This window comes from Triticum urartu, chromosome 5A, assembly GCF_056163025.1.
Source record: "Triticum urartu cultivar PI428250 chromosome 5A, HENAU_Tu73, whole genome shotgun sequence".
NCBI classification, from domain to species: Eukaryota; Viridiplantae; Streptophyta; class Magnoliopsida; order Poales; family Poaceae; genus Triticum; species Triticum urartu.
Window position 1 is genome coordinate 208,827,039 of NC_141877.1, and position 27,383 is coordinate 208,854,421.

General features: G+C 46.3%; 1 protein-coding gene across 1 annotated transcript; it reads right to left on the reverse strand.

Moving 5' to 3' along the window:
• Window positions 1-24,437: 24,437 nt before the first annotated feature.
• On the reverse strand, window positions 24,438-26,196 carry LOC147970809 (fructose-bisphosphate aldolase, chloroplastic-like). Its single transcript, XM_087525783.1, has 2 exons — window positions 25,890-26,196; window positions 24,438-25,776 (listed from the first exon to the last, which is right to left on the reverse strand). The coding sequence occupies exons 1-2, from the start codon at window positions 26,025-26,027 to the stop codon at window positions 24,757-24,759; spliced, it is 1,158 nt and encodes a 385-aa protein (XP_087381909.1). The 5' UTR covers window positions 26,028-26,196; the 3' UTR covers window positions 24,438-24,756.
• Window positions 26,197-27,383: the final 1,187 nt, after the last annotated feature.

Below are 27,383 nucleotides of genomic sequence, written 5' to 3' on the forward strand. Positions count from 1 at the left end.
TGAACCGTTATGTAACAAAGTTGGAGCATGAGGTATTTATTGATTGTGTTCCTTATGAGTGGCAGTCGGGGACGAGCGATGGTCTTTTCCTACCAATCTATCCCCCTAGGAGCACGCGTGCAGTAATTTGTTTCGATGACTAATAGATTTTTGCAATAAGTATGTGATTTCTTTATGACTAATGTTTAGTCCATGGATTATACGCACTCTCACCCTTACATCATTGCTAGCCTCTTTGGTACCGTGCATTGCCCTTTCTCACCTTGAGAGTCGATGCAAACTTCGCTAGTGCATCCAAACCCCGTGATATGATACGCTCTATCACACATAAGCCTCCTTATATCTTCCTCAAAACAGCCACCATACCTACCTATCATGGCATTTCCATAGCCATTCCAAGATATATTGCCATTCAACTTCCATCATCTTCACATACATGACTTGAGCATCATTGTCATATTGCTTTGCATGATTGTAAGATAGCTAGCATGATGTTTTCATGGTTTCTCCGTTTTTTATGTCATTGCTACGCTAGATCATTGCACATCTCGATACACTGCTGGAGGCATTCATATAGAGTCATATTTTGTTCTAGTATCGAGTTGTAATATTCAGTTGTAAGTAAATAAAAGTGTAATGATCATCATTATTAGAACATTGTCCCGTGTGAGGTTATCAAAATAAAAGTGTCCAAAGAAGCACCGCCAAAAAAGAGAGAGGCCAAAGAAGCCTAAAAAAGAAAAAGAGAAAGAGAAAAAGATATATAAAATGAGAGAAAAGAGAGAAGGGACAATGTTACTATCCTTTTACCACACTTGTGCTTCAAAGTAGCACAATGTTCTTCATATAAAGACTCTCTTGAGTTATCAGTTTCATATACTAGTGGGAATTTTCATTATAGAACTTGGCTTGTATATTCCACTGATGGGCTTCCTCAAGTGCCCTAGGTCTTCATGAGCAAGCAAGTTGGATGCATACCCACTTAGTTTCAGTTTGAGCTTTCATACACTTATAGCTCCGGTGCATCTGTTGCATGGCAATCCCTACTCCTCGCATTTACATCAATTGATGGGCATCTCCATAGCCCGTTGATTAGCCGCATCGATGTGAGACTTTCTTCCTTTTTGTCTTCTCCACACAACCTCCACCATCATATTCTATTCCACCTATAGTGCTATATCCATGGCTCACGCTCATGTATTGTGTGAAAGTTGAAAAGGTTTGAGAACATCAAAAGTATGAAACAATTGCTTGGCTTGTCATCGGGGTTGTGCATGATTTGAATACTTTGTGTGGTGAAGATGGAGCCTAGCCAGACCATATGTTTTTGTAGGGACAACTTTATTTGGCCATGTTATTTTGAAAAGACATGATTGCTTTATTAGTATGCTTGAAGTATTATTGTCTTAATGTCAAAAGATAGACTATTGCTTTGAATCACTCGTGTCTTAATATTCATGCCATGATTAGATTACATGATCAAGATTATGCTAGGTAGCGTTCCACATAAAAAATTATCTTTTTTATCATTTACCTACTCAAGGACGAGTAGGAATTAAGCTTAGGGATTCTGATACGTCTCCGTCGTATCTATAATTTTTTATTGTTCCATGCCAATATTATACAAATTTCATATACTTTTGGCAACTTTTTATACTATTTTTGGGACTAACATATTGATCCAGTGCCCAGTGCCAGTTCCTATTTGTTGCATGTTTTTTGTTTCGCAGAAAATCCATATCAAACGGAGTCCAAACGGGATAAAAACTAACGAAGATTTTTTTGGAATATATGTGATTTTTGGGAAGAAGAATCAACGCGAGACGATGCCCAACGGGCCACGAGGTAGGGGGCGCGCCCCAGGGGGTCAGGCGTGCCCTGGGCCCTCGTGGCCACCTCGTAAGGCAGTTTGTGCCCTTCTTTCACCGCAACAAAGCCAATATCTGAAAGAAATCGTGTTAAAATTTCAGCCCAATCGGAGTTATGGATCTCTGGGAATATAAGAAACGGTGAAAGGCCAGAATCTGAAACGTAGAAACAGAGAGAGACAGAGAGACAGATCCAATCTTGGAGGGGCCCTTGCCCCTCCCATGCCATGGAAGCCAAGGACCACAGGGGAAACCCTTCTTCCGTCTAGGGGGAAGGTCAAGGAAGAAGAAGAAGAAGGGGGGCCTCTCCCCCTCTCTCCCGGTGGCGCCAAAACGCCGCCGGGGCCATCATCGTGTGACGGTGATCTACACCAACACTTCCGTCATCTTCACCAACATCTTCATCACCTTCCCCCATCTATCTACAGCGGTCCACTCTCCCGCAACCCGATGTACCCTCTACTTGAACATGGTGCTTTATGCTTCATATTATTATACAATGATGTGTTGCCACCCTATGATGTCTGAGTTGATTTTCGTTGTCCTACCGGTAATTGGTGAATTGCTATGATTGGTTTAATTTGCTTGTGGTTATGTTGCTATCCTTTGGTGCCCATCATATGAGCGTGCGCGTGGATCACACCATAGGGTTAGTTGTATGTTGATAGGACTATGTATTGGAGAGCAAGAGTGACATAAGCTTCAACCTAGCATAGAACTTGATGCATATGGGATTGAAGGGGGACCAATATATCTTAATGCTATGGTTGGATTTTACCTTAATGAACATTAGTAGTTGTGAATGCTTGCTAATAGTTCCAATCATAAGTGCATAGAATTCCAAGTCAGGGATGACATGCTAGCAGTGGCCTCTCCCACATAAAACTTGCTATCGGTCTAGTAAAGTAGTCAATTTCTTAGGGACAATTTTGCAACTCCTACCACCACTTTTCCACACTCGCTATACTAACTTTATTGCTTCTTTACCTAAAATAGCCCCTAGTTTTTATTTACATGCTCTCTATATTCTTGCAAACCTATCCCGTTACACCTACAAAGTACTTTTAGTTTTATACCTGTTCTAGGTAAAGCGAACATTAAGCGTGCGTACAGTTGTATCGGTGGTCGATAGAACTTGAGGGAATATTTGTTCTACCTTTAGCTCCTCGTTGGGTTCGACACTCTTAATTATTGAAAGAGGCTACAATTGATCCTCTACACTTATGGGTTATCATACGTCAAGGTCGTCCGCAAGCTTCTTGATGACGGTGAACTTGTCGAGGAAGCCGACGAGGACCTTGTCGAACAAGGAGACGAAGCTGTCGTCCAAGCGGCCTCTCGCCCTGGCGGCCGTAAGCATGACCTGGAGACGTTCCTCGGTGTCGGGCCGCGAGCCGGCGTCGTGGACCATCTGGCACAGCCAGCTGATGCTCGCTCTCATCGCCTCCATGGGTCTAGCTTCTAGTCAACTGATCTTGTGATTGGAGTGATCACTCTTGCCCTTGGTTAGGGTGCGTAGGTGCGTAGGATTTCATAGATTGGACTGGCGGGGAGCCTTTATATGAGAAGTGCAGACTGCTTTGCATTCACGTGTGTGTTGGCCATCTACTCCTCGGCCGTCTACTGCACCTGCCTTTAGCTGTATGATAGGTGGGCCAGGCACCTGTTGCGCCCACGAGTCATTCACCCAAACGCAGGTGCGGTAAGTCAATGAAGCTGCGTTCCCCTCCATCCCAAAACACTTAGGCACGGTACATTAACTCCCTCCTTGTTTCTTATTTCGTGACATATCAACCAATGAGAGATGTGGGCCGTGCATGCTTTCAATGACTTGAGACTACCAAACATGACATGCAATGGTTAGTTCGATGCATGTAATCCTATTAATTAGCAAAAAGACATTAGGTTCTCTCGCTTTCCCCTTCGTCTTGATCACGGTGCACAAGAGCATGGTTAATAGTATAGGCAGCTGTTGGCTATATGATGGTGCCATGTCATATAGAGCCATCACTTGTAGCCACTCATACAATAAGGTTAGCTATAAGGCTGGCTATAAGAGTACTACTTTTTCTCATCTTCTCTCTCTCTTTCTTCATATGTAATGTATATTGGCCTAGGAATCCGCATATAGCGGCTCTTACATGAGAGCCCACTCCTCTTTTTCACTTGCTCTAAGATGACTTAGACTAGCCACGGTGGGAGTAACTTCAGCAGTAACATCGAGTCCAACTCAACAAATTTACTTATGTGGCAATGAGTTAATGAGGAGAGAGGTAGTTTGAGTAACTTAGCTAGTTACTGTAACATCACATGTCCCAATGCAATATGAGCCTATAACCTAATAAATGAGGCTTTGCATGTTACCATACTTATGTTACTACCCACTATGAAAGGTAGTAACATAGTTTAGGGATATGTGTATGTTACTAGTGTATGTTACTCTTCATTGTGGCTAATCATACACCTAGACGGAGGGAGTAGTCTCAAGTCATTGGATGCATACGCAAGCCACGTCTCGTATTGGGTGATTTCTTTTTTCATGGCAAAAAACAGGGAACGAGGTGGGTAGTTTGCACCGCGCCTAAAAGTTTTGGGTTTACTATTTGGTTTTCGTAACGTGACTAATGCATCAGTATGGGGGGAGTACAATAGTAGTCTTTGATTGCAATTTTTTGTTGGTAGCTTACAAAGCTGAGCGCTCGGTGAGTACAATAGTAGTCTGATTGATGAGACTTCAGATTTGAGCCATCTACCGGAAGGAATAAAACAATACACCATGTATTTATTTATAGGAGGAGTAGTACATTTTTGTGCAGTTTGTCTAATTCACATCCAGATGTTTTCCAAGGATGTCACATCTAATCTCCCACAAATAACGTAGCAACAAGGAACAAAAAATCTGAGACAAGAAAAAAACGGGCCGCAAACATAGTGGACATCAGGTTAGATGTGACAGAACTATGTCACATCTAGATGTGCCCTAGACAGACCTTTTTTTGACATGCATTACTAGATATTGGTAGTCAAAGTACTAAATCTAGATGGACGTGGTAGTACTACTAAATCTAGACTGTGGTAGTAGTACTACCAATGTAGTAGCATTGTACTACCCGTTGGTCAAATTATTGCGTGCTGCTCCTCGTAGTGAAGTGACAAGACCTTGCACCGGAGATGACACCTGAGTATAGGCGCCGTGTTCGGCATAACATAGTTAGCATCACCGTTTGTAGTCACTATCATCATGGCTTTAGAGCTAGCCTGCTTACAACTAGCCGTGTTCGACATAATTTCCCATGCGTAGATGCATGTGTATTGCACAGAACACCAAGATTGGGGGTGGATGGCGCCGGCAGCGGCCATCGCGCTAGATTTTTCCATGGCCTTCTAGATGTGGTGGGGAGGAGATAAGGCTGATTGTGAGAGACAATGAGTAGTTTGTAAATAGGGAACAAGTACGGGCATCTTTTTGCAAAACTGGAGAAGTTTGGTTTGTATGCGTCAGATCTAGATCCGACGGCTATTGGTGAAAGATGGCACGCACAACATCATCAACAACTCAGGACCTCTTTGATTCGCAGGATTTTGAAAACGCGGGAATAGGACATGGCAATGTTACAAATTTTGAACTGATATTACAAATGTTAGGAGTAATGTTGCACCAATGAAGAGGAAATCTAGGAAGTTTACGTAAGAACTTTCGTTACTTTAGGTGGATGCAGCATTATCGCACAAACTAAAATCCACCACCCTCACAAGTCACTAATGGGAAAATAAATTTTTGAGTCTCTGGCCACTTGATGTTTCAAAAACAAATTCAGCTTCTGCGGAGACTTTGTCATTTAGGCTTAGACACTTGCGGTGATCAGCACACCATTCATTGTTGCGCCAAAGAACGCCAAACCTCATTACCTTGAGCACACTTGCCTCCAGAACAAAGAACCTGGCCAATTTAATCTCAGATGTGCTGCCTCAGTAGTCGATCAAATCAATTTCCGTAAGATGAGATCAAGGCATTCGATGAGATTGTTATAATGCAGCACATTTTTCACTTTCGGGTCTTTTTCTATCTGCAAAAGAAGAGAACATATTAGAGCAGCTGGCTGTATAAGATTGTCATGTCATCAAGAGGTACCAATATCATTCGTTCATACGATAGGGTTGGCTGGCTAGTGATATTTTTTCACTCTCTCTCTTTTTCTTTCCTCTCATTTACCTAGGAGTACGTGAAGAACTTGGGGATTTGTTGCCTTCCACTATGTGGCCGATGCCATATTTCTCAAAAGTATGCCACATAATATGCATCAATGTCAAATCAAAAGATTTTGGCACCGCTCTCGCGATGTGAGAGAGTTGGCACCGCCGTGCACACAGACCCACATGTATAAACAAATCAATCAAACCAACTACACCAGCCTCTCACTCTCCCAAACATGTGTTTTTTATTGCCTCAGTCCTCTCTCTCCCACGCAAGTGTTTTTTCATTGCGTGTGTTAATTTGGCACCGGAGCAAAGTAGGTGATCCAGATTGGGGCACCAGGTGAGCAATGGAGGGGCATCGATGCCAAATGCATCACAAGTGAATTTGGCATGTGTTTTGGCCTACATAGTGGAGGGCCATTATAGCCCACTTTTGTACTACCTCATATTTAGTGTAAAATTTTGACCATAGATTTACCTAAGAAAATGCCAATGCATGTCACCAAAAATTATACCATTTGAAATTATGTCCAAATACGAATCCAACGATATAATTTTTAGTGACATGCATTAACATTTTGTCGGTTAAATCTATGGTCAAATTTTGATACTACAAAATAGGAAGAGTAAACCAGGACGGAGGTAGTACTTGCTCTTAGAGTAACCATAGAGTTACTAGTCTAAGTTACTTTCCACTATAACTAGCCTAGGCTACAATAGTAGTACAACAAAAAAACAATGCAGGTGATCACATGAGAAAAAATACTAAAAACATTTCTTTCGGTGCAATGCGTAGATGCAGTTTTGAACACTGCATTTGTCATCCTAATTTGGGAAAATTACGAAAAAAAATTAAGCTACGTTGTGATTACCGTCTACTAATAGGAAAAAGTTTCACCTCGATGAGTAGTTTCTCCATGCACGGAAAGCATGTAAGCAATCCAACAACTTGATCCAGATTGGGGCCGATAGATTTTATTGCCAAGATCTTCACTATGCGCATAGACTGGGTCAAGCTTGTGGGAATCATTTTTTGGAAGACGGTCGTAAATACATCAAGAAGAAATTTAAAAATGATAATTTCAAGAAGACGGAGAAGAAGATGAGTGTTGTACCTGAATGATTACGGATCCAATAAAGAGTTCGGAGAATTTGGCAGACGAGTACACCAACGCTGTCAATTTCAGTGCATTAATGACCCTGATTTTTGTTGGACCTTCTAGATCAGATACAAGCAATCTCTCAAGGAAAGGCGCATTCTCAATGACCAAAACGTGGAACAACTGGAGTGATCTCTTCCCAATTGATGTCTTGTTGCGGGGCCAGCAAGACACATAACTCCATCAGAGATTCGTCGAGGCGATGTGGAGGCTAATGAACCCGTGGATCTGCTCAAGACGAAGGTACTCGAGCGTAGTACATCTATGGAGCGGGTGCTCCATAGCCTGCTACGAGATGCCAACGTCGAAGAGGTCGAGCTGCTTGAGTTGAGGGAGAAGAAGGGCGGGCGCAACATTAATCTGAGGAAGATAGCAGGAGCTGAAGCTGGCGCAGCGCAGCGTTGGCGTGAGGCGGAGCGCGGACGACGGCAGAGAGCGACATCGTCCAGCTTCAAAGCTGAGCTCCTTGAGCTGATCTAGGGCGGGGGATAAGAACCACTCATCGAACTTGGCTTGGACCTTGCAGTTGGTACTAAACATGTGGATGTCAAGGCGTCTGGCTGGCCCAGGGTGTGATGAAAGGATCTTGGAGACTGCGGCCATGCGTTTGCAATCCCCGTCGCAAAGGCAGCTGTCGACAGTGAGGTTGAGGGGGACGCAGCGCCAGAGGGGGCGCCACCGTAGGGAGATCATGGCGGTCCGCAGGTAGATTTGGGGGGGGGGAGGAGGCCGATGATGACGAGCAGCATGTCATCGGGGAGGCTGCTGATTAAGTCCAGGCTCGCCGGATGCGGTTTTGGCTCGAGCCGCCTCCGCTTGTTGGCTGCCTCGTCGTCCATCTCAACCGGCGGCGACGCCGATGTACACGTGTGCTGGTGTGTGCTGTGTGCTGGCCTGCTGGGTGTGCGCGAGTGCGTCCTTCTGTGCATGCCGCCGCGTAGTGGTGAATTGTGCGCGAGTGTGTCCTTCACGCGGAATAAGTGTGTCCTCAATGCGCCCTCAATTTACTAGCATGCGGGGTGCTACCCCGAGCGGTTTTAACTTTGTTTATTACTTCACCGCGTGTCAGATGGGCCTCTAGTTTACTTATTTTCACCCACTGCCACATGGGCCAGCACACAAAGATAGAGCACACGAGCTAACAAGGCAGCATGTGGACTGGTTAACCGGTCAACTAAACAATATACGGAGCTATACGCTGACACAATGAGTGTATAATCCGTCGGTATAGAGAGTTCGAGTTTGAGGGGAGGCCCGTGAGAGATAGCAGAGAGAGAGAGAGAAAGCTACTCCCTCCGTTCGATAATGTAGTGCCAACATTTTTTTAAGTCAAACTTTTGAAACTTTGACCAAGTTTATAAAGAAATTACTTATATCTACAATACCAAAGATAAATGATAGTATGAAGTAAGTACATGTTGTGATGAATCTAATGATCGTTCTAGATGTAATTGTTTTTCTCCACATATACCTGATCAAACTTTTCCGAGGTTTGACTTTTCAAAACATCCATATGCTTATGGACGTGAGAGAGTCCCTAACTAGAGAGAGAGAGAGAGAGTGAAGTAGAAATAGTGAGTGAAAAAAGTGTGTGTGCGTGTGTGAAAGAGACATGGACAACACACGATAAAAGTAGAGAAAAAGCGTGTGTGTCTTATGCAAACATATCACACATGCATCTTCGACAACGGAAGCAAGGTGAGGAGATAGTGTGTGGTTGTTTGCAACCGAGAGAGAAAGACCCCTAGCATGTGGCCAAGAGTGGTCTGACAAACAAGGGAGAGAGGTCGAGAGAGACGTATAGAGAAAATGCAGACATGGGGAGGAGAGAGTGTATGTTTGTCATAGAGAAATCCCCTGTAGATCGTGATGGTACTACATGGGTGGGAGATCGAGTGACAAGGTGTGTGCGCGATAGAAGATACCCCGAGAGATATTGAGATAGACGTATGGATGGAAGGAGGCAATACGTGTGTTCCTGATGGCTAGTGAGAGATAATCATACTTAGGGGGGAGTGTGTACACCTATGATGGAGTGAGGGGTTATGGTACTTACGGGGGGGGGGGGGTGTCACATAGATAGAGAATAAGGGCGGAGAGTGTTGGATGGGTCTATATGTAGCGCGGGCGAGACATGTGTATGTGTGAACCAGGGAGATATAAATTTTGAGAGAGAGATATATAGGAGCCCCGATAAGGCTGAGTGGTGTGTCAGATAGCTAAGAGGGGGAAAGAGATATTCCATCCGCTCGATAATGCAGTGCATGTAAAAAATTTAGAAGTCGAACTTTGGAAACTTTGATCAGGTTTACGCAAATGTTATTTATATCTACAATACCAAACATACATCATACGAAACTACATCTCATGATGAATCTAATGGTATATGTTTGCCATTCTAGATGTAAATGTTTTTCTCCATGTACATTGTCAAACTTTGTGATGTTTGACTTTTCAATAAATCTATATGTTATGGACCAAAGAGAGTGCCTAAGTCGAGAGAGATCAAGTGTGTGCGAAGGAGAATGAGTGAGTGTGCAAAAAGAGTATGTGTGTGAAAGAGAAAGGGACAACAAATGATAAATTAGAGAGAGTGTGTGTTTTTTCGTTTCTTATGCAAACATATCACGCATGCCTCTCCGAGATAGAAAAGCAAGGTGAGGAGATACACGAAGATAGCTAGTGCGTGATTGTTTGCAACAGAGAGAGACACCCCTATAGCACATGTCCAATAGAGGTCTGGCCAACAAGGAACAAAGGTCGAGAGGGACACATGGAGAACATGGACGCATGGGGAGGGAGAGAGGGTGTGTTTGTGATAGAGAGATCCCCTCGAGATCGTGAGGGGACTATATGGGTGGGAGATCGAGGGAGGTGCGTGCGCGATAGAAAGATGCCCCGAGAGAAATCGATATAGACCATGCACATTTTTGTGATGGAGACTAAGATTAGCTAGTCATATACATATAGGGGGGACTGCGTGTGCCTACATATGAGCGAGAGACCATCATACTTGACTAGGCATGAGATTGTGTGTGTGTGTGTGCGCGCGCGTGTGTGAGATGGAGAGAGAACGAGGGAGAGAGATAGACTTTTAGATGGGTCTATCGAGTGCGAGTGAGATATGCATGTGTATGTGTGACCCAGGTAGATGGAGAGTTTGAGAGAGAGAAGGAAGAGCTCCGAGACGACAGAGTGGTGCGTGAGAGAGTTACGGCCAACAAGCCAAGGAATTTGTGTGCGTACGATGAGTGCACCCAAGATATTTAGCTTGGACTAGAGAACCATACATAGTGTGAGAAAGACCTATAGATGGAGTATATATGCATGTGAACTAGAAGACCCCGCCCCCCCACACACACACAAAGAGAGAGAGAGAGAGATAAAGAGAGAGAGAGAGAGAGCAGGAGTCCAGGAGAGGGGGAGGTCGCATTTTATGCATCAAGGACTGATATAAACCATGTTTCGATATAAACTTGCATTCACATATTTAAATTGGAGAACATGTTGTATGCAATCCACACATGAACGGAGATATGCGTATATCAAACAAGTTCATTAATTTGACTTTCAACATGTTCATGGAGTACTATAATACTGTAGAACATGCTACTCGATTGAGGTGTTCAATCTTGGATTTAGTTCACTATTTTGACCAGGTGAACGAGATATTTCATTGAATCAAGATATTTCATTTTGGGTTTGATTCCCGTTTTTGAGTGGGTCAACTATTTGTCATATAGTAAATCGCTAGCAACGAGCATGTAAAAACACATTACTCCCGAGCATCATCTCTCCATCTAAAAAAGAAGTGGCAAGCTAATATTTCAAAATTTGATTCGAATCGACTTGGTAAGGTAAACGTGGATGCTCGTTCTCCCAACATTTGAACGAACCGTTAAACACCCTCTGCTCGGTGGATTTCCCCCAAGCAAATAAATGGGAGACGTGAAATTATCAGCCTATGTGGGACACGCATCAATTGGCCCATTGTACATCGAGGGTAGGTTCGTAACCTCATCCAAGATCGCCTTCTCCTCGGTCGAAATGACATGTGCCGAATAATTCATAAACCATGGTCGGCAAAACACCCTCTCCTAGCTCGCGCCAACTATTTAAAAACTCGCTCTCCTCGCCTGAAATCACTCGCGCCCACTATATTTCAAAACACGCCCTCGTCGCCCGAAATCGCTCGCGCCCACTATATTTCAAAACACGCCCTCCTCGCCCGAAATCGCTCGCACCCACTATTTGGGAGAAGCAAAGTTACTCTACTATCCCCGACCCTCAGTACACAGACCCAAGCTGAGAAGCCTAAAGGCAGGGGTAGAACTGTAACTCCCACATTTCAGACAAATGCATCCGTAAGACATGGTTCCCCCTCCCAATTCCCCATTCATACCTCGTGGGCGCCAAATCACCTTCTCCTCAGAAGCTCCCTTCTCCCGAGCCGCGAAACCTCAGCCCCTCCTCCATGGCGCCCCCACTGCACCAAATTCACAGCCGCCCTCCTCTCTAATCCCGGAGATGCTTTCCATTTGCCGTCATGCACTGGGCCGTGTGCCTCTTAGTCCGTGCTGCCGGAGCTGCCTCGACGACGGCCGCGTGAACCGTACCGGAGCCGATTCACCCCCGCCATTGTTCACGGCGCCGGAGAGGCTCCAACTTTGGACCGTCCAGAGCCCCGGCACTTCTTCCCCGTAGCCGTCGACCATCGCGACATCTCTGCTTCCCTGCCGCCGGTAGCCACCGCAACCGCGTCGGCCTCACCAACTAGGCAGCTGGAGCTGCCTACTTCACTGGGCCGCCAGATAGGTCACACCCTCATCTCAAATCACTTTCTTTAGGCGTTAGTTGTCTGGATTTTTATTCTAGGCCAATCGATTCCCAATGGGAAGCAGCACCCCTCGAGCCGGCGGAGCTCCTAGGCTGTCGGTTTGCTGGTGTCTGCTACCTCTTGAGCTTGCGTTGGATTTCCCGAAGAGGAAAGGATGATGCAGCAGAGTAGCGTAAGTATTTCCCTTAGTTTTTGAGAACCAAGGTATCAATCCAGTAGGAGGCCACGCTCAAGTCCCTCGTACCTGCACAAAACGATAGCTACTCGCAACCAACGCAATTAGAGGTTGTCAATCCCTTCACAGTCACTTACGAGAGTGAGATCTGATAGATATAATATTTTTGGTATTTTTGGTATAGAGATGCAAAGTAAAAAAGCAAAGCAAGATTAAAGTGATGGAGATTGATATGATGAGAATAGACCCAGGGGCCATAGGTTTCACTAGTGGCTTCTCTCAAGAGCATAAGTATTCTACGGTGGGTGAACAAATTACTGTTGAGCAATTGACAGAATTGAGCATAGTTATGAGAATATCTAGGCATGATCATGTATATAGCTAGGCATCACGTCCGTGACAAGTAGACCGAAATGATTCTGCATCTACTACTATTACTCCACTCATCGACCGCTATCCAGCATGCATCTAGAGTATTAAGTTAAAAACAGAGTAACGCTTTAAGCAAGATGACATGATGTAGAGAGATAAATTCATGCAATATGAAATAAACCCCATCTTGTTATCCTCGATGGAAACGATGCAATACGTGCCTTGCTGCCCCTTCTGTCACCGGGAAAGGACACCGCAAGATCAAACCCAAAGCTAAGCACTTCTCCCATTGCAAGAAAAACCAATCTAGTAGGCCAAACCAAACTGATAATTCGAAGAGACTTGCAAAGATAACCAATCATACATAAAAGAATTCAGAGAAGATTCAAATATTATTGATAGATAGACTTGATCATAAACCCACAATTCATCGGTCTCAACAAACACACCACAAAAAGAAGATTACATCGAATAGATCTCCACGAGAGAGGGGGAGAACTTTGTATTGAGATCCAAAAAGAGAGAAGAAGCCATCTAGCTACTAACTATGGACCCGAAGGTCTGAGGTAAACTACTCACACTTCATCGGAGGGGCTATGATGATGTAGAAGCCCTCCGTGATGACAGCCCTCTCCGGCGGAGCTCCGGAACAGGCCCCAAGATGGGATCTCGTGGATATAGAAAGTTGCGGCGGTGGAATTAGGTTTTTGGCTCCGTCTCTGTTCGTTTGGGGGTACGTAGGTATATATAGGAGGAAGAAGTACGTCGGTGGAGCTCCGAGGGGCCCACGACGCAGGGGGCGCGCCCTAAGTTGGGGCGCCCCCCACCCTCGTGACCGCCTCTCTGATGCCTTGGCGTAGGGTCCAAGTCTCCTAGATCACGTTCGGTGAGAAAATCACGTTCCCGAAGGTTTCATTCCGTTTGGACTCTGTTTGATATTCCGTTTCTTCGAAACACTGAAATAGGCAAAAAAACAGCCATTCTGGGCTGGGCCTCCGGTTAATAGGTTAGTCCCAAAAATAATATAAAAGTGGAAAATAAAGCCCAATATAGTCCAAAACAGTAGATAATATAGCATAGAGCAATCAAAAATTATAGATACGTTGGAGACGTATCAGTGTCTAACGTAAGGGTGCGGGGGCGCAAGTTCGTCGCGGAAGCAGCGCTTAGATGGCTATCTTAGAGTTGTGTGGGTTGAAGGTACTGCCGCCACTGGATCTGGATGACGGCGAGTCTTTCTAGATTGGCCCGGGGGCAGCGCAACCACGGTAGTGCGGTGGGGCAGGGAGCGGGGTTTTGGTTGGGGCCATGGATGTCGGAGGCAGGCTGCTCTGCCGGTGGTCGCTGGCTCTTCGGGGAAGATTCCGAATAGTGTCAGCCGGGAGGCACAAGACGGCCATCAAGCCATACAGCGTAGATCGGACAGTACCAAAGTAAAATAAAATCGTGTGACCCCAATTTAGTCTGGGGTCAACAGACGTGTGACCACTCTCGTACCTTGTTGTTGATCTCTTACGGTATTTCTTCATATCAGAGAGATGTGTCATTCTTAACATTATGTGTTTTCTGCATCTTCAACCACACCGTCTTCTGACTCACCGTAGCTGCTCCAACAAGGGAAGCATACACCAGAAGGGAGCTATAGTCCCCACTCAAAAGTTTCCTGCATCGAATGCGCGTGCCCGACATGGACAGCCACAACAACTGCAGGGCCATCGACAAGTCAGCACATGATGCTCACTCCTATGGATGGCGGCCAGATAGGTTGTACCCTCATCTTACTTGTGTGCAACATTTATGGCTTTGTTATTCATCTAAGCATGGAAAATAGATTATCACATTTCATTGTATATTCATGCTGATCTCTTACGGGTCTTGTTCAGGAGTTAACGATGTTCCATAGTTCAGCTAAGAGACTTGTTCTTTAGGTAACGTTGTTCCATAGTTATCATCCATCAGCCAATTCTATCCCACGGGCTGGTGATTATAGTATTATACCACTTCTAGTATAACCTAATGTTGTTCCTTAATACTTTTGTGTGCCATCTAGTTAATCTCGAGTACAAATGATACATATTCTGTAGCTTTCATCTGTGTTCTCCCTTTAGTTTTTGAGACATGTTGCTGCTAGTTAACCCCAGTCCTACTATTTATGTCGTGTCCTACAGGCACTCATCGCATAAATCTAAATACTAGTTGTCTTCCATAAATGTCAGATATAATTGCACACACTGATTTATCCACAAGAACCTCACGGAGCAATGTAACGGCCAACAAACCTGATGTTAATGATACCCAATATGATGGAACATGTAAAGGCAGTTCTTCACAAGACTTGCAGAAAGATGATGAATCCTATTCACCCCATAAGGTCCTTGCTCTAACTTGGCCCTTGATATGGGTACGGCATGCATATAATGTCCTGGAGTTCATCTACTCTGTTGTAATGCCTTGTGTTTCGCCTGTTGATCATGCATGTAAATATGGCATGCTTTCCTGTTTTTCAGTACCTATTCCATTAATGATAACATGTTTTCAAATTCAAGTGCTTTCATTCTACTCTATCGCAATGCCATCTGCTTAGTTTGGACAGCATGCTTCTCAATATCTTATGCATTGTTATTCATCAGCATGTACTTCATCTGTCTACCATACCATGTTCTTTTTTTACATTGAAGTGTTGTTCTAGTGGTCTCTTGCAATGCCATCTTAGTTTCCCAATCATACACGCATATGTTGCCTTAGTGTTTTCTGTAATGTATTCCGCTAGCATACAGTTTTACATCCAAACGCCAGGAGATAATAAACCAACTCCAGTTTTCATAGATACTGCTCCAGCATAGAGAAACCCAACTCCCACTGATAATAAGCAGATTCCAGTGGACAAAGAACTAGTCCGCTCCAGTCCAGCAAAAATATGTCAACTCGATTCTAAGAAGCGTGTGCGTATCCTCGCATCATGAAATTTTATAGCATTCTGATCATATTTTCTACATGTTTCTTACCCATCTCTCTTTCAGAAAATAAGCTTAAAGGATAGAAGACTTTCTGTACTGGGATCGTATTCGAGGAAAGTATCTTGCGGGAATTCTCTATGCTCCAATGCTGATGTAAGTACCTGCTGTATATCACTATATTTTTACATCAGCATGTATTTTGTTAATCGGTGTGAATCCAACCTTTCTCTGATGTAAATTCAGTTGTAGCAAAATGTTAAAGGCAACTGATTTTTGTAAGGAAAACTGCCTGGTAGTTTTGCATACTAAGCTGCATGAGTGTACTATCTCATACCATGCACATTACTGAATTGTAGTGCTGCTCTGGTTGCCCATTCATTCATTGTGTCAATGTTGCTTTCGTATTACCTTACCTGGCTGATTATAGATGTGCCATATTGTGTTAATTTGGTGTAGGCTGGTGTGGTCTGGTTGCCCAAACATTCGTTGTGTCAATGTTGCTTTCCTATTATCTGACCTGGCCAATGATAGCAATGCTAGTGCGTTAATTTGGTGCAGGCTGCTGAAGATAAGAAGACAAACTCTGAAAACAGTAAGGCAACCCCATTATTTATTTCCAATAAATCTAGGCCAGGTAATATGGCAATAACTCATGATTAATCTGTTCGGTTCCCCTCCTAATTTATGTTATGATGTAGTGGTCGACACACTCTCCACTATCAATAATACAAGCCTGCCAAAATCGCCATCTGAATCTATTCAGTTTCCTCTGTCTCGGATGCAACGGAAAAATGTATGTTTGTGAACCAATTAATGGTTGAAGCAATGATGGAAATGGTGGAGGAATCAGAGTTGAACATTCGTGCGCAACAACAACTGATCAATGTTTTTAGAGACAGTGTAGCAAAGCAGCAAGAACTTGCCCACATGCTTATGGGCATCATCCGCGCTGAGGTTTCAGATTGTGACGTTGTAGATCGTTAGGTTCTGTTCATTTATTTGCACTGCATCAATCTTTGATTGCCCAGTGGATGTAATTTCCTGTAATATATGCTGGATGTGCAACGTTTTTCCCTGTATGCCGTACCTTTGCTTGATCAGTTTTGGTCATGTGCATAATTGCTCGTCGTAATGGGCTCAAATTATCTAATTGGGTCTAAAGACATGTACGAACTTTAGTGGGCCCATTAAGTTAATGGGCCATTACCAGGCCGAAAGTTAATGGTCGGTCCTCTTACCTCCCGGGTCGTTAACAGGCCAACATCGAAGCGGGCAACACGTGGGCCCATTTGATTTCACGGTCCGTTAACAGGTCGTTACTAAGGTCGGGCTACATATGGCCCAACAATACTGTGGGCCTTTAGCAGGCCAAAAGAGACAGCGGGCCCGTACTGGACCATGAAGAGCATGGGCCGCTAAGAGACCGAAAGTCAGGTCGTACTATAAATGGCCCAACTGTGTTGTGGGCCTTTAGCAGGCTGAAAGAGAAATCGGGCTGGTATTGGACCATGAAGAGCATGGGCCGTTAAAAGGCCAAAACTCAGGTCCGACTACAAATGGCCCAACTCATTTATGGGCCGTCAACAGGCTGAAAGACACACCGGGCCGGGAATTGGCCCAACACTTAAATGGGTCACTAGAAGGCCAAAACTAAGGTTCGACTACAAATGGCCCAACTCATTTATGGGCCGTCAATAGGCTGAAAGACACACCGGGCCGGAAATTGGCCCAACACTTAAATGGGTCCCTAAAAGGCCGAAAGATGTACATCCTGAAAATTAGCCCATCTCTTGAATGGGCCATTAACAGACCGAAATCACATCAGGCCGATATTGAGCCCAAATATATAGCGGGCTGTTAACGGGCTCGAACTGACGATGGGCTACAATGGTGTCAAATTTTTAACATGCCGTTGATGGGCCGAATTGGCACATCTCGTATGGGTCGTGGGCTTAAATGGACCAGACACAAGTAGGCCTTACATGGGCCGGCCTGCTAATTTTTATTGGGCTGGCCTTTTTCACCGGAATTGGCCACTATTGGGTCGTGCCATGTGTCGACCTATCATAGGCGCCTTATGTGCAATGAGTGGATGACATCTGTCCCAACGGTGGGCCAACACATGTTTCCTTCGGCCAATGAGAATTTTACACATGGAAAATCCTTATTGGTCCGGGCTGTTAACGGGTTATCGGATCCAAAACCGGACCCGGTAGCTTAACGGCGACCCGTTACGGTGGATGCCACGTGTCGGTCACCCTTGACGAAAGCACTTTCATGACGCGCCATTTATCATCATGGAAGTCGACACTTCTGTGATGATAATTTTGGTAATGTCATGGAACACTTCTATGACATCATAGGTATGAGTATCTTGATTCTGTCATAAAATTGTCATGGATGTACATGCATGATAGAAAACGTGACCTACTGTGACAAACACGTATCATCACGAAAGTGTCTTTTTTTGTAGTGTGATTATGATAAGCCCGCTGGGGTAAAGGAGTCATTTTTACTACTTACCGAAGATGGCTAATGTCATGCTATTGATCTGATGCTTTAAACCGGACAACTCGCCAGTCACCGGTTTAAGAGCTGCCTCGGCATCCTCTACTCTCTTTAATAGAGTCGTCTTCTCGGTCTCCCAGCCGGTTTTATCAGCGATGAAGCTTTGTTTCAGCTGATCAATGTTTTCCAATGCAGTCTTCAGTTCTGACTTGGCCTTGGACGTCTCAGATTGCTAAGTTTTGATATTGGCCCTCAGATCGTTGATTTCCGAATCCTTCTTAGTTAGTTTAGCCTACGACAAGAACAAACATGGAAGGTATTATGATCATGATTATTTTTGAAGTCCCAAGCACAATACAAGTATTTTCCTTGGCACTTGGGGGGTAATGCCTATTGCTCTTTGCAAGACAAGTTTATCTGATGACCCGGGCAAAATGATATGATCCGGTTTATAAAGGCTACATATTGGGATATTGGTTTCAGCCATGGTGATAAGTCTCGGTTTATTCATACTGATTAAGCCGACCCTTGGGGGTTACAGATGCAAAGTTGATCACTGCTAATTGAAGTCCCGGCTTAGCTTGATAGTTTAAGACGGCCCTTGGGGGCTACTAGTGATGATGTTCATCTATTTGTGGCTATCTTAGAGTCTACAGTATATTCGATTCTATCATATTCTATAGACTTGGCGGCTAATAGTAATATATTTATGAAGAGGATTGTGTTGGATTACCTCGAAGCACTCCTTCATCAAGTTGACCAAGCCGGCTTCTAAATCACGGCTGGTGTGAAGGCGGTTCAGATAACTAGAGTGAATCTCTTGAGCGCTAAATTGAGAATAGCCTTCCAAATAAACCTTCCATTTGCCTTTGTCAACAGCAGAGAACTCCTCCTTGGTGCTATGTTTGGACAGGGCGATGGGATTGCCTGGGAATTGATAAGCCGTCCCAGTAATCATTATATCATCATATTCATGAGCTGGCTGAGCAGGACTGGGCGGCTTATCATTTTTTGGATCAGTGTCCATGGCATCTTGAGTGACGGGGTGATCTTCTGGAGGGGGATCATCCATAACAGCTTCTGATTCTTGATGCAAGGTCTCAGTGGTGGCATATTGTGTCGGTTCAACAGTCTTGGGCTCTTCAGCCGGTTTGTCAATTTTCTGCTTCTTGTTGGGCTTGGCCATAGCGCTGAAAAGGAAGCATGAGACAAAGTTAATATGACAATTAAGTGCATAATTCAAAAGTGGGTAAGATTTAATGTTCTCACCCAGGCACAGTTTTGAAGGCCGGGATTTGAGTCCCAGTTGAGTTGTCGTAAGAAGAATGAGACGTTCCCTGGTAGTTTGAATCAGACGGGTTAAGAGGTTGTCGAAAAAGACCCGCCTTTGGATAAGATAAGTCAGAAATGGTTGAAACCTCCGGTCGATGCTTGCGAGGTGCTAGGGTGTTCGGTAAGCCGGAGGATAAAACTCCACCGCCACTATTCCGGGTTGTGCGGTGAGCTTCATGTTACTGCTTCTTAAAAAGAAAGTTGGGATCTAAGTAAGCTAAAGTGTGAGAAAATCTTACTTTCCGGCTTGCTTGTCGGGTTTTCTGTGTTGGCAGAGGGTCTGAGCCGGAGGAAAGAGTAATTACCTCTTCATCATCTGCATGGCTAGCCTCCACGTCATCCTGATAGTGGTCATTGTCAATAAGATGTACAAAGAATGAGCCAAGGGAATCAAGTTCTACCTCTGACTCATCATCTTCATGATTGTCCAAGTTAAATAACTCGACAGGGTTGGCTTTCTTCCTGGTAGGCTTTTTGATAGCCTTGCTCTTTGTCCGGGTCTTCTTGACTGGTTTGTCCTGCAGCTTCTTGGTCCAAAAAGGTGAATTGGCCTGCAAAAATTGAATGAGTGTGAACATGCAGTACAAGTGAAAAACATGATTCACGTGTGAACTTGATTAAAAGCTTACAGTTGGCGGTTTGTTTAGAACACATAAAGGACTTAATCCGACTTTACTACAATCTTCCAAGCTCTCATATAACAGAGACTTGGTCATCTCATTGATGTCTTCATCAGTCAATTCAATTTGACAGAGGCGTTGAGGATCTAATAACTCGCCGGTATATTCATGCATTAAACCGGGATGGCGGCTTAGAGGTAATACTCTCCAGGAGACCCAGCATCAAACCAGATCAATTCCAGTCAAGCTGTTGTCCATCAAGGCCCGGATCTTTGAAAAAAATGGCATGTACTTCTTTTGTTATGATGTACTAATGCGATCTAGAAGGGGATGCCTGTTGCTAAGTCGGTTGGCGCGATAACCCGGCAAAGGATTTTCTTCTTCGAGAGAAGTGTCCTTGCAATAAAACCAAGTCTGGTTCCAGTCTTTGGGATGACTGGGCAAGGTGGCGGCTGGGAAAGTGGCTTCTTTCCGTCGATGTATGGAAATGCCGCCTAGCTCTAGGATGGGCCCATCCCTAAATTCGTTATGCCAGTTTAAATAATAAAACTCCTTGAATAATTCTACGGTGGGCTCCTGTTGAAGGTACACCTCACAGAATACTTGGAAGTTGCAAATGTTTGAAACGGAGTTTGGGCCGATATCTTGTGGATGGAGCTTCAACAAATGCAACACGTCGCGAAAGAATTTTGAGCCGGGAGGGCTGAAGGCCCGAAGCATAAGATCAATAAAGACAGTTAGCTCCCCATCCTTGGGCTCAGGAGGAGTTTCGGTGCCTAGGACCCTCCAATGGATGACGTCCTTTTTGGCCAGGACACATGTCTGAACATATTCGTTCAAGTCTTCCTCGGTGACCCAGGAAACGACCCAATTGTAAGCAGTGACAGTTTTATCCATTTGGAGATTGAAAGCCTAAAAGAAAGAAACATTACCGGTTTAAAATTGTACTTTCAGACCGGACCATAGATTCAAAGGTAAGGTTCTATAAACGGATGACAGGTTAAGCCAGACGATGAACATTGAAGTACGTGGATATTCATATTGGCGGCTTAAAAGGGGACTAATGATACCTATCGGGTTAAGATTTTTGCTGTTAAGCCGGACAGAGTTTAAAAATCAAGTGTGTTGTGCAGAGCCAAATTATGAGGATAAATAAACAAGCATGGTTAAATCAGAGAAGTATTGTCATTTTATGCAAGCTATGAAGCATATGATGGCGGTTTAAACAAGGCCTAGTGTTGCATGATGGGTCACAGTTTATGATATAAGCCGCCATGGCAGTTATGGTACTTCAGATCTATCCATGAATTTTTTGCTAAGTGATGGACAAACGGATTTCACAAACTGGGGCTATGATTTTGGATCTACAGCAATTCAGAAAAGACAGTAAATGCTAAACCTAAGGTGGCCGCAGCAGAAAAGTTTGGGTGCTTCGATGAGGTCTTCTATGGAAAGATGTTATTCAGATGATAAAAATGAATGCTAAACTACTATCATGCAAGGTTCATGACCTATTTCAGATTAAAAGCTAATTGAGTTGAAGGAAACAACGAAGAACGGCCAAGAACATCGATGAACAGAGTAAACCCTAATGCAGATCTAAGGATGGGGGAAATAAGACTTATGGATACCGATGAGTAGCGGTCATGCGCCGGAGTTTTCTGGTCCGGTCAGGGTGATGCAGCAGCCTGAGTTGATGCAGCAGACGGAGGTTGATGGCGGCGGAGCTCGAGCATAGGTGCAGCTGTGCGAAGGAGGAAGACAAAGACGAGGAAGCGAGGGGGAAAATGATAAAGAACCCCGTCCCTATTTATAAGAGGGTGGATACAAGGCATGCGCGGGAATCGAGGAGGCCGAAATCATCATGTGGCTATATGGACGCCTCGGTTCTCAGGATGTTTATTAATATAAGGATCAGTTAAAGATATTCTGGGCCTCGTGTGAAATTAATGCGAAATGACGTCATGGCGGATTCTGTGAGCTGACGTCATGGCGGGTTACGACAAAGTTTATCAAAAGGACGATGCAAGATTTCGACAAGTCAGGTATTGAAGATTGATATGAACAAGTTCAAATCAACCTGGGGCCTAATGTTGTGGATATAATTATTAGGTATGAACCGCCCAGGAGGGGCTCGGTCATATCATTGGTGACTTATCAATGAAGATAGTGGGTCATAGCAAGCCCATTGACGGCCCAAGACCCAGAGGCGACTTGAGGCCCAAGGGGATGAACCACCACATGTATAACTTGTATTGTAAGGCAAGATTAGTTAGTCACCGTGCCGGACACGTTGTGTATGAGCCGGTCGGGACTCTGTAAGCCGCCGGACATCAACCTGTGTATATAAAGGGACGACCCGGCAACGGGTTAAGGACAAGAAAGAACAAATCGAGAACTAGGTCAAGCGTATTCGCTCCCTGGTAATCGAAATCCAAGCGATACAACCCCAAACTAGAGTAGGCCTTTACCTCCACCACGAGGGGCCGAACCAGTATACTCTCTGTGTCATTTGTCCCGATTAACCCCTTTAAGCTAACCTAGTTTGCGATGGCTCCACGACTAAGTCCTTCCGCTAGGACATCTGCCGTGTCAAGTCCACGACACCCCTCGTGCCAACGTCATCATTGGCAAGTGGGTGTTCCATCACAAGACTCGCCTGAATGGTTCTCTCAAGCGCTACAAGGCTCAGTGGGGTTCGTGGATTCCGGCAGCGCACGGGCGTGGACTTCACCGAGACCTTCGCTCCGGCTGTGAAACCGGACACGATCCGCACCGTGCTTCAGTTGGCGGTCTCGCGAGCCTGGCCTGTGCATCAGTTGGATGTCTCCAACATCTTCTTGCACGGTCATCTTGCCAAGCAGGTGTTGTCTGAGCATCCCACTAGTTTCGTCGACGCCGAGCATCCGAACTTCGTGTGCTTGCTCTCCCGTTCTCACTATGGGTTGAAGTAGGTGCCACGGGCTTGGTACCAGCGTATCGCGGCCTTCCTGCAGTCTCTGGGCTTTCGGTCCGCTCGCTCCGATGCCTCACTCTTTGTGTGTCATCAGGGAGCTGACACTGCATATCTGCTGCTCTACGTCGACGACATCATCCTCACGGCGTCCGCCCCCGAGCTCCTTCAGTGGCTGACGGCTCATCTTCGTGATGAGTTCGCCCTCAAGGGCTTGGTGCCTCTGCACTACTTTCTTGGCATCAAGGTGGTTCGTCGGGCTGATGGCTTCTTTCCGCATCAGCAGAAGTACGCCCACGAGCTTCTGGAGCGTGCCGGTATGCTTAACTGCAAGCCGGCGTCCATCCCCGTCGACACGAAGGCGAAGGTCTCTGCTCTGGAGGGATCTCTCGCGTTCGATGCAGCGTTCTATCGCTCCATTATTGGTGCTTTACAGTACTTGACGCTGACCCGACCCGACCTGCAATACGCAGTTCAGCAGGTGTGCCTCCACATGCACTCTCCGCGTGACTCTCATTGGACCTTGGTGAATCGTATTCTCTGTTACATACGCAACACCATGTCCTTGGGACTCACTCTGATGGCCTCCGCCTCCACTGACCTCATCGCCTACTCAGATGCCGACTGGGCGGCTGCCTCGACACCCGGCGCTCTACGTCCAGCTATTGCGTCTACCTTGGGCCCTCGTTGATCTCTTGGTCATCGAAGCGACAGCCCACGGTCTCCCGCTCCAGCGCCGAGGCAGAGTATCAGGCCGTGGCTAACGCCGTGGCCGAATGCTCTTGGATCCGTCAGCTGCTCCAGGAGTTGCTTTGTGACGTTCACAAGGCCACTCTTGTCTACTGCGATAACGTCAGCGCGGGCTACCTCTCCGCCAACCCGGTGCACCATCGACGTACGAAGCATACTGAGCTCGATATTCACTTTGTGTGTAAGCAGGTTGCCCTTGGCCGTGTTCGGGTTCTCCACGTTCCGACGTCGCAACAGTTCGCTGACGTGATGACTAAGGGATCGCCTACTCCCGTCTTCGAGGAGTTTCGGTCCAATCTCTGTATCTCGGCGACGCTTCGACTGCGCGGGGGAAGGGGAGGGGGTTGAGTATATATTTGTGTTGCATGTATTTTGTACTATGGCCCACCTCCTAGTTATGTATAGTTGAGATTGAGGCTCTGTCTGTACTTATATATATATATATGTATATATATATATATATGTATATATATATATATATATATGTATATATATATATATGTGCACCGGCACCACATCAATACAAAGAATATTGTATTGCCAAACTATCTCTCTACAACTCTAATGTTGCCGAATTCTCGTTCCTTTATGTTTCTATTTATCAGACTACTGGTATTTGATTGTGTGCATTTTAATTATACAGAGGTCGGGTGATACTCTACATTTGAGATAATAAAAGCCCCTTTTATCGAAAAAAACGACGAGACGAACCAACAAACGCACACGTAAATTCATGGTGTACGTGTGTACATGCAAAATTTTGCAGTAACCATGCAAATCCATGGATCGCACACGTAAAAGTAGCTTTACAATAATCTACTGGACTGTAGCATGAATTGTGCATATCGAGAGGCAAATTAACGAGTAAAAAAAGATCTAGAAAATACAAGTAATCATCATCTCAGGCTCAGGCTCCGAGCTCGATCGATCTTGCACTTGCAGCTGTATCATCATGCATGCATGCATGCATCTTTAATTTCTGCTTTGGTAACGAACGTACGTAGTAGTGTTGATTGGAATGGTTGGATTAGTAGCTGTAGTTCTTGACGAACATGCCCTCCTTGGCCTCGGCGGCTTCGCCGTCGCTGGTGTACTTTCCGAGCTGCGCGAGTGAGTTGGCCTTGGCACGCAGCAGCAGCGCCTCCTGCGCCGCCTTGACGTTCTCCGGCCGGCCGCCCCACGTCTTGAGGCACGTGTTCTGCAGCGCCCTGGCGTAGGAGAAGGAGACGTGCCACGGGTTGGGCCCCTGGTTCATGGCGTTGAGGTTGAGCGTGGCCTCCACCTCGGACTGCCCTCCCGACAGGAACATAATGCCGGGGACGGCGGGCGGCACGCGGCGGCTGAGGAGCTTGAGGGTGTAGTCGGCGACCTGCTCCGGCGTGGCCCTGTCCTTGCACTCGGCGCCGGGGGTGACCATGCTGGGTTTGAGCAAGATGCCCTCGAACATGACGTTGTTCTGGGCCATCTGGTAGAAGGTCTCGGCCCACACCTTCTGCGCCACCTCGAAGGTGCGCTCGATGCCGTGCTCCCCGTCCAGCAGGATCTCCGGCTCCACGATGGGCACCAGACCGTTGTCCTGCGAGATGGCGGCGTAGCGGGCGAGGCCCCATGCGGCCTCCTTGACAGCCAGCTCGGAGGGGCCGTTGGGGATGCTGACCACGGTGCGCCACTTGGCGAAGCGGGCGCCCTGCTGGTAGTAGGCGGCCTCCCGGGAGGCGAGGCCGTCGAGACCCTGGCACCAAGACTCGTCGTTGGAGCCGGTGAGCGGCACCAGGCCCTTGTCCACCTTGATCCCGGGCACGATGCCCTGCTCCACCAGGATGTCGACGATCTTCTTGCCGTCGACGGTGGACTGGTAGAGCGTCTCCTCGAAGAGGATGGCGCCGGAGATGTGGTTGCCGAGGCCAGGGACGGAGACCAGCAGCGTGCGGAACGCCTGCCGGTTCGCCTCTGTGTTCTCCAGGCCGATCGAGTCGAGGCGCTTCCCGCAGGTGGCGTTGGACTCGTCCATGGCCAGGATGCCGCGCCCCGGCGACGCGATGGTTTTCTGCACGTGCGTGCAAAGCAGCAGCAGCATGTCAGTCCAGTCCAGTCCATGAGTGAATTATACTAGTAGTACGTGTAATTCGGCCGGCGAGAAGCTGCCTGCAGCGTACGTACCGCGGTCTTGACGAGCTCATCGTCGTAGGCGCCGGCGCGGACGACCATGGACACCCTCGGGGCGGCGACCTGGCGCGCGACGCCCCATTCGGCCTTCTTGGGGAGGAAGGAGGACTTGAGGAGAGTAGCAGATGCCATGTCCTTTCTTCTTCTTCTTCTTCCTTTCTTGCTTGCCTGCCTGCCACTGACCTCAAGCTCAAGGTGCTAGCTATCCTCTCTGCCTCGCTGAGGCCAATGGACTCGTATTTGAATGGGTGGCACGAGGGGATATGAGGTGTGGGGTGGAGGTTTGGATGGCTCAATGTCTGGCTGTCCGTCCATCGCCCCAGTCATCACCCCTTTTTTAATGCACAATTGCAATTCCCCATGTTTATGTGCACCGTGTAAAACAAAAAGGCAAGAAAATTCCTGCACCTCATCCATCCGTGGGAACGCTGCTGGCCTCAAGATGGCTGACATCATCACCTGCGGCCGCGTTTCACCGGTAGCTTATGCCACAGATTTCTCGCATCCATGGATAGATAGATAGATAGATTCACCCCGCCCGGGGTGGTAGCCATGCTTCCGCTTGGCTCTTTTTCTTTTCCGGATGGATCTCAGCAAGTTGCTGTTGGAAATATGAGCAAATTATTACGAGATTTAATTCGAATAAACAAAAGATAAATCATGATCACAACAGTAGAGATTAAATTAATCATGCGAATTAGCATAGCAGATGAACATATCACATCTAGGGCACATACTAGAAGCATGAATTCTATCACGATCTCGAACAGGAAGGATAGAATCACATACGGTGCAGCGGGTGCAGCACCGCCGGCGTTGACGTTGTCGCCCATGTCGTCGAGGACGAGGTTGCCTAGGTCGGGGAAGAAGTCGTCGTTCGCGAAGTCGTCGCTGCCAGCAGTCGCGCGAGTGCGCTCCCCAAAAACCTGATCGCCCCTCTCCCGTACAGGATCACGAGAGGCGGGGTTCCAGAGGCCTGCTGTCCCTTCTCGCGGTGCACGCCGGAAGGAGGGATGGAGAAGACTTGCTTGGCGGCGCAATGATTTGGAACGGTGGTGAGAAACCATACGAAGCGGCGGCGGCTAGGGTAGACATCTGCCTGACTATATAGTGCGGGCCGGGTAGGTCGTGGGAGTAAACCCCACGTCCGAGTCGTCACGATTCAAAAGAATTGGAAACGGTTTAGTAATTAACGCGTCCGTTAATTATTAATTAATGACTCATTAATTTTCCCATGCAGCAAAAATATAGACAACGTGCATAGCTCTATCCTCGGTTCGGCTCAATCCCGCAACCCGCGGCGCGTCGTGACGAGGCGTGGCGTGGCGAGGCGAGCGAGGAGGAGCGCGCGTGTAGGTCTCCTCTTCTCATGCTCATATAAGTGGTAGAAGAGCTCACCTTATAAAGAGGTGCAACTCTCTCTCAACTTCCGGGGTGGGACTAAACTTTAGCCTCACCCACTCCACTCACATGTGTGCATAAATGGGC

Excerpts from the sequence above, each read along its gene's own strand:
- LOC147970809 (XM_087525783.1), bottom strand. The coding sequence starts at position 26,027 with ATGGCATCTGCTACTCTCCTCAAGTCCTCCTTCCTCCCCAAGAAGGCC. Across the intron at positions 25,777-25,889 it reads ATGAGCTCGTCAAGACCGCG|AAAACCATCGCGTCGCCGGG; the intron begins GTACGTACGCTG and ends ACGCACGTGCAG.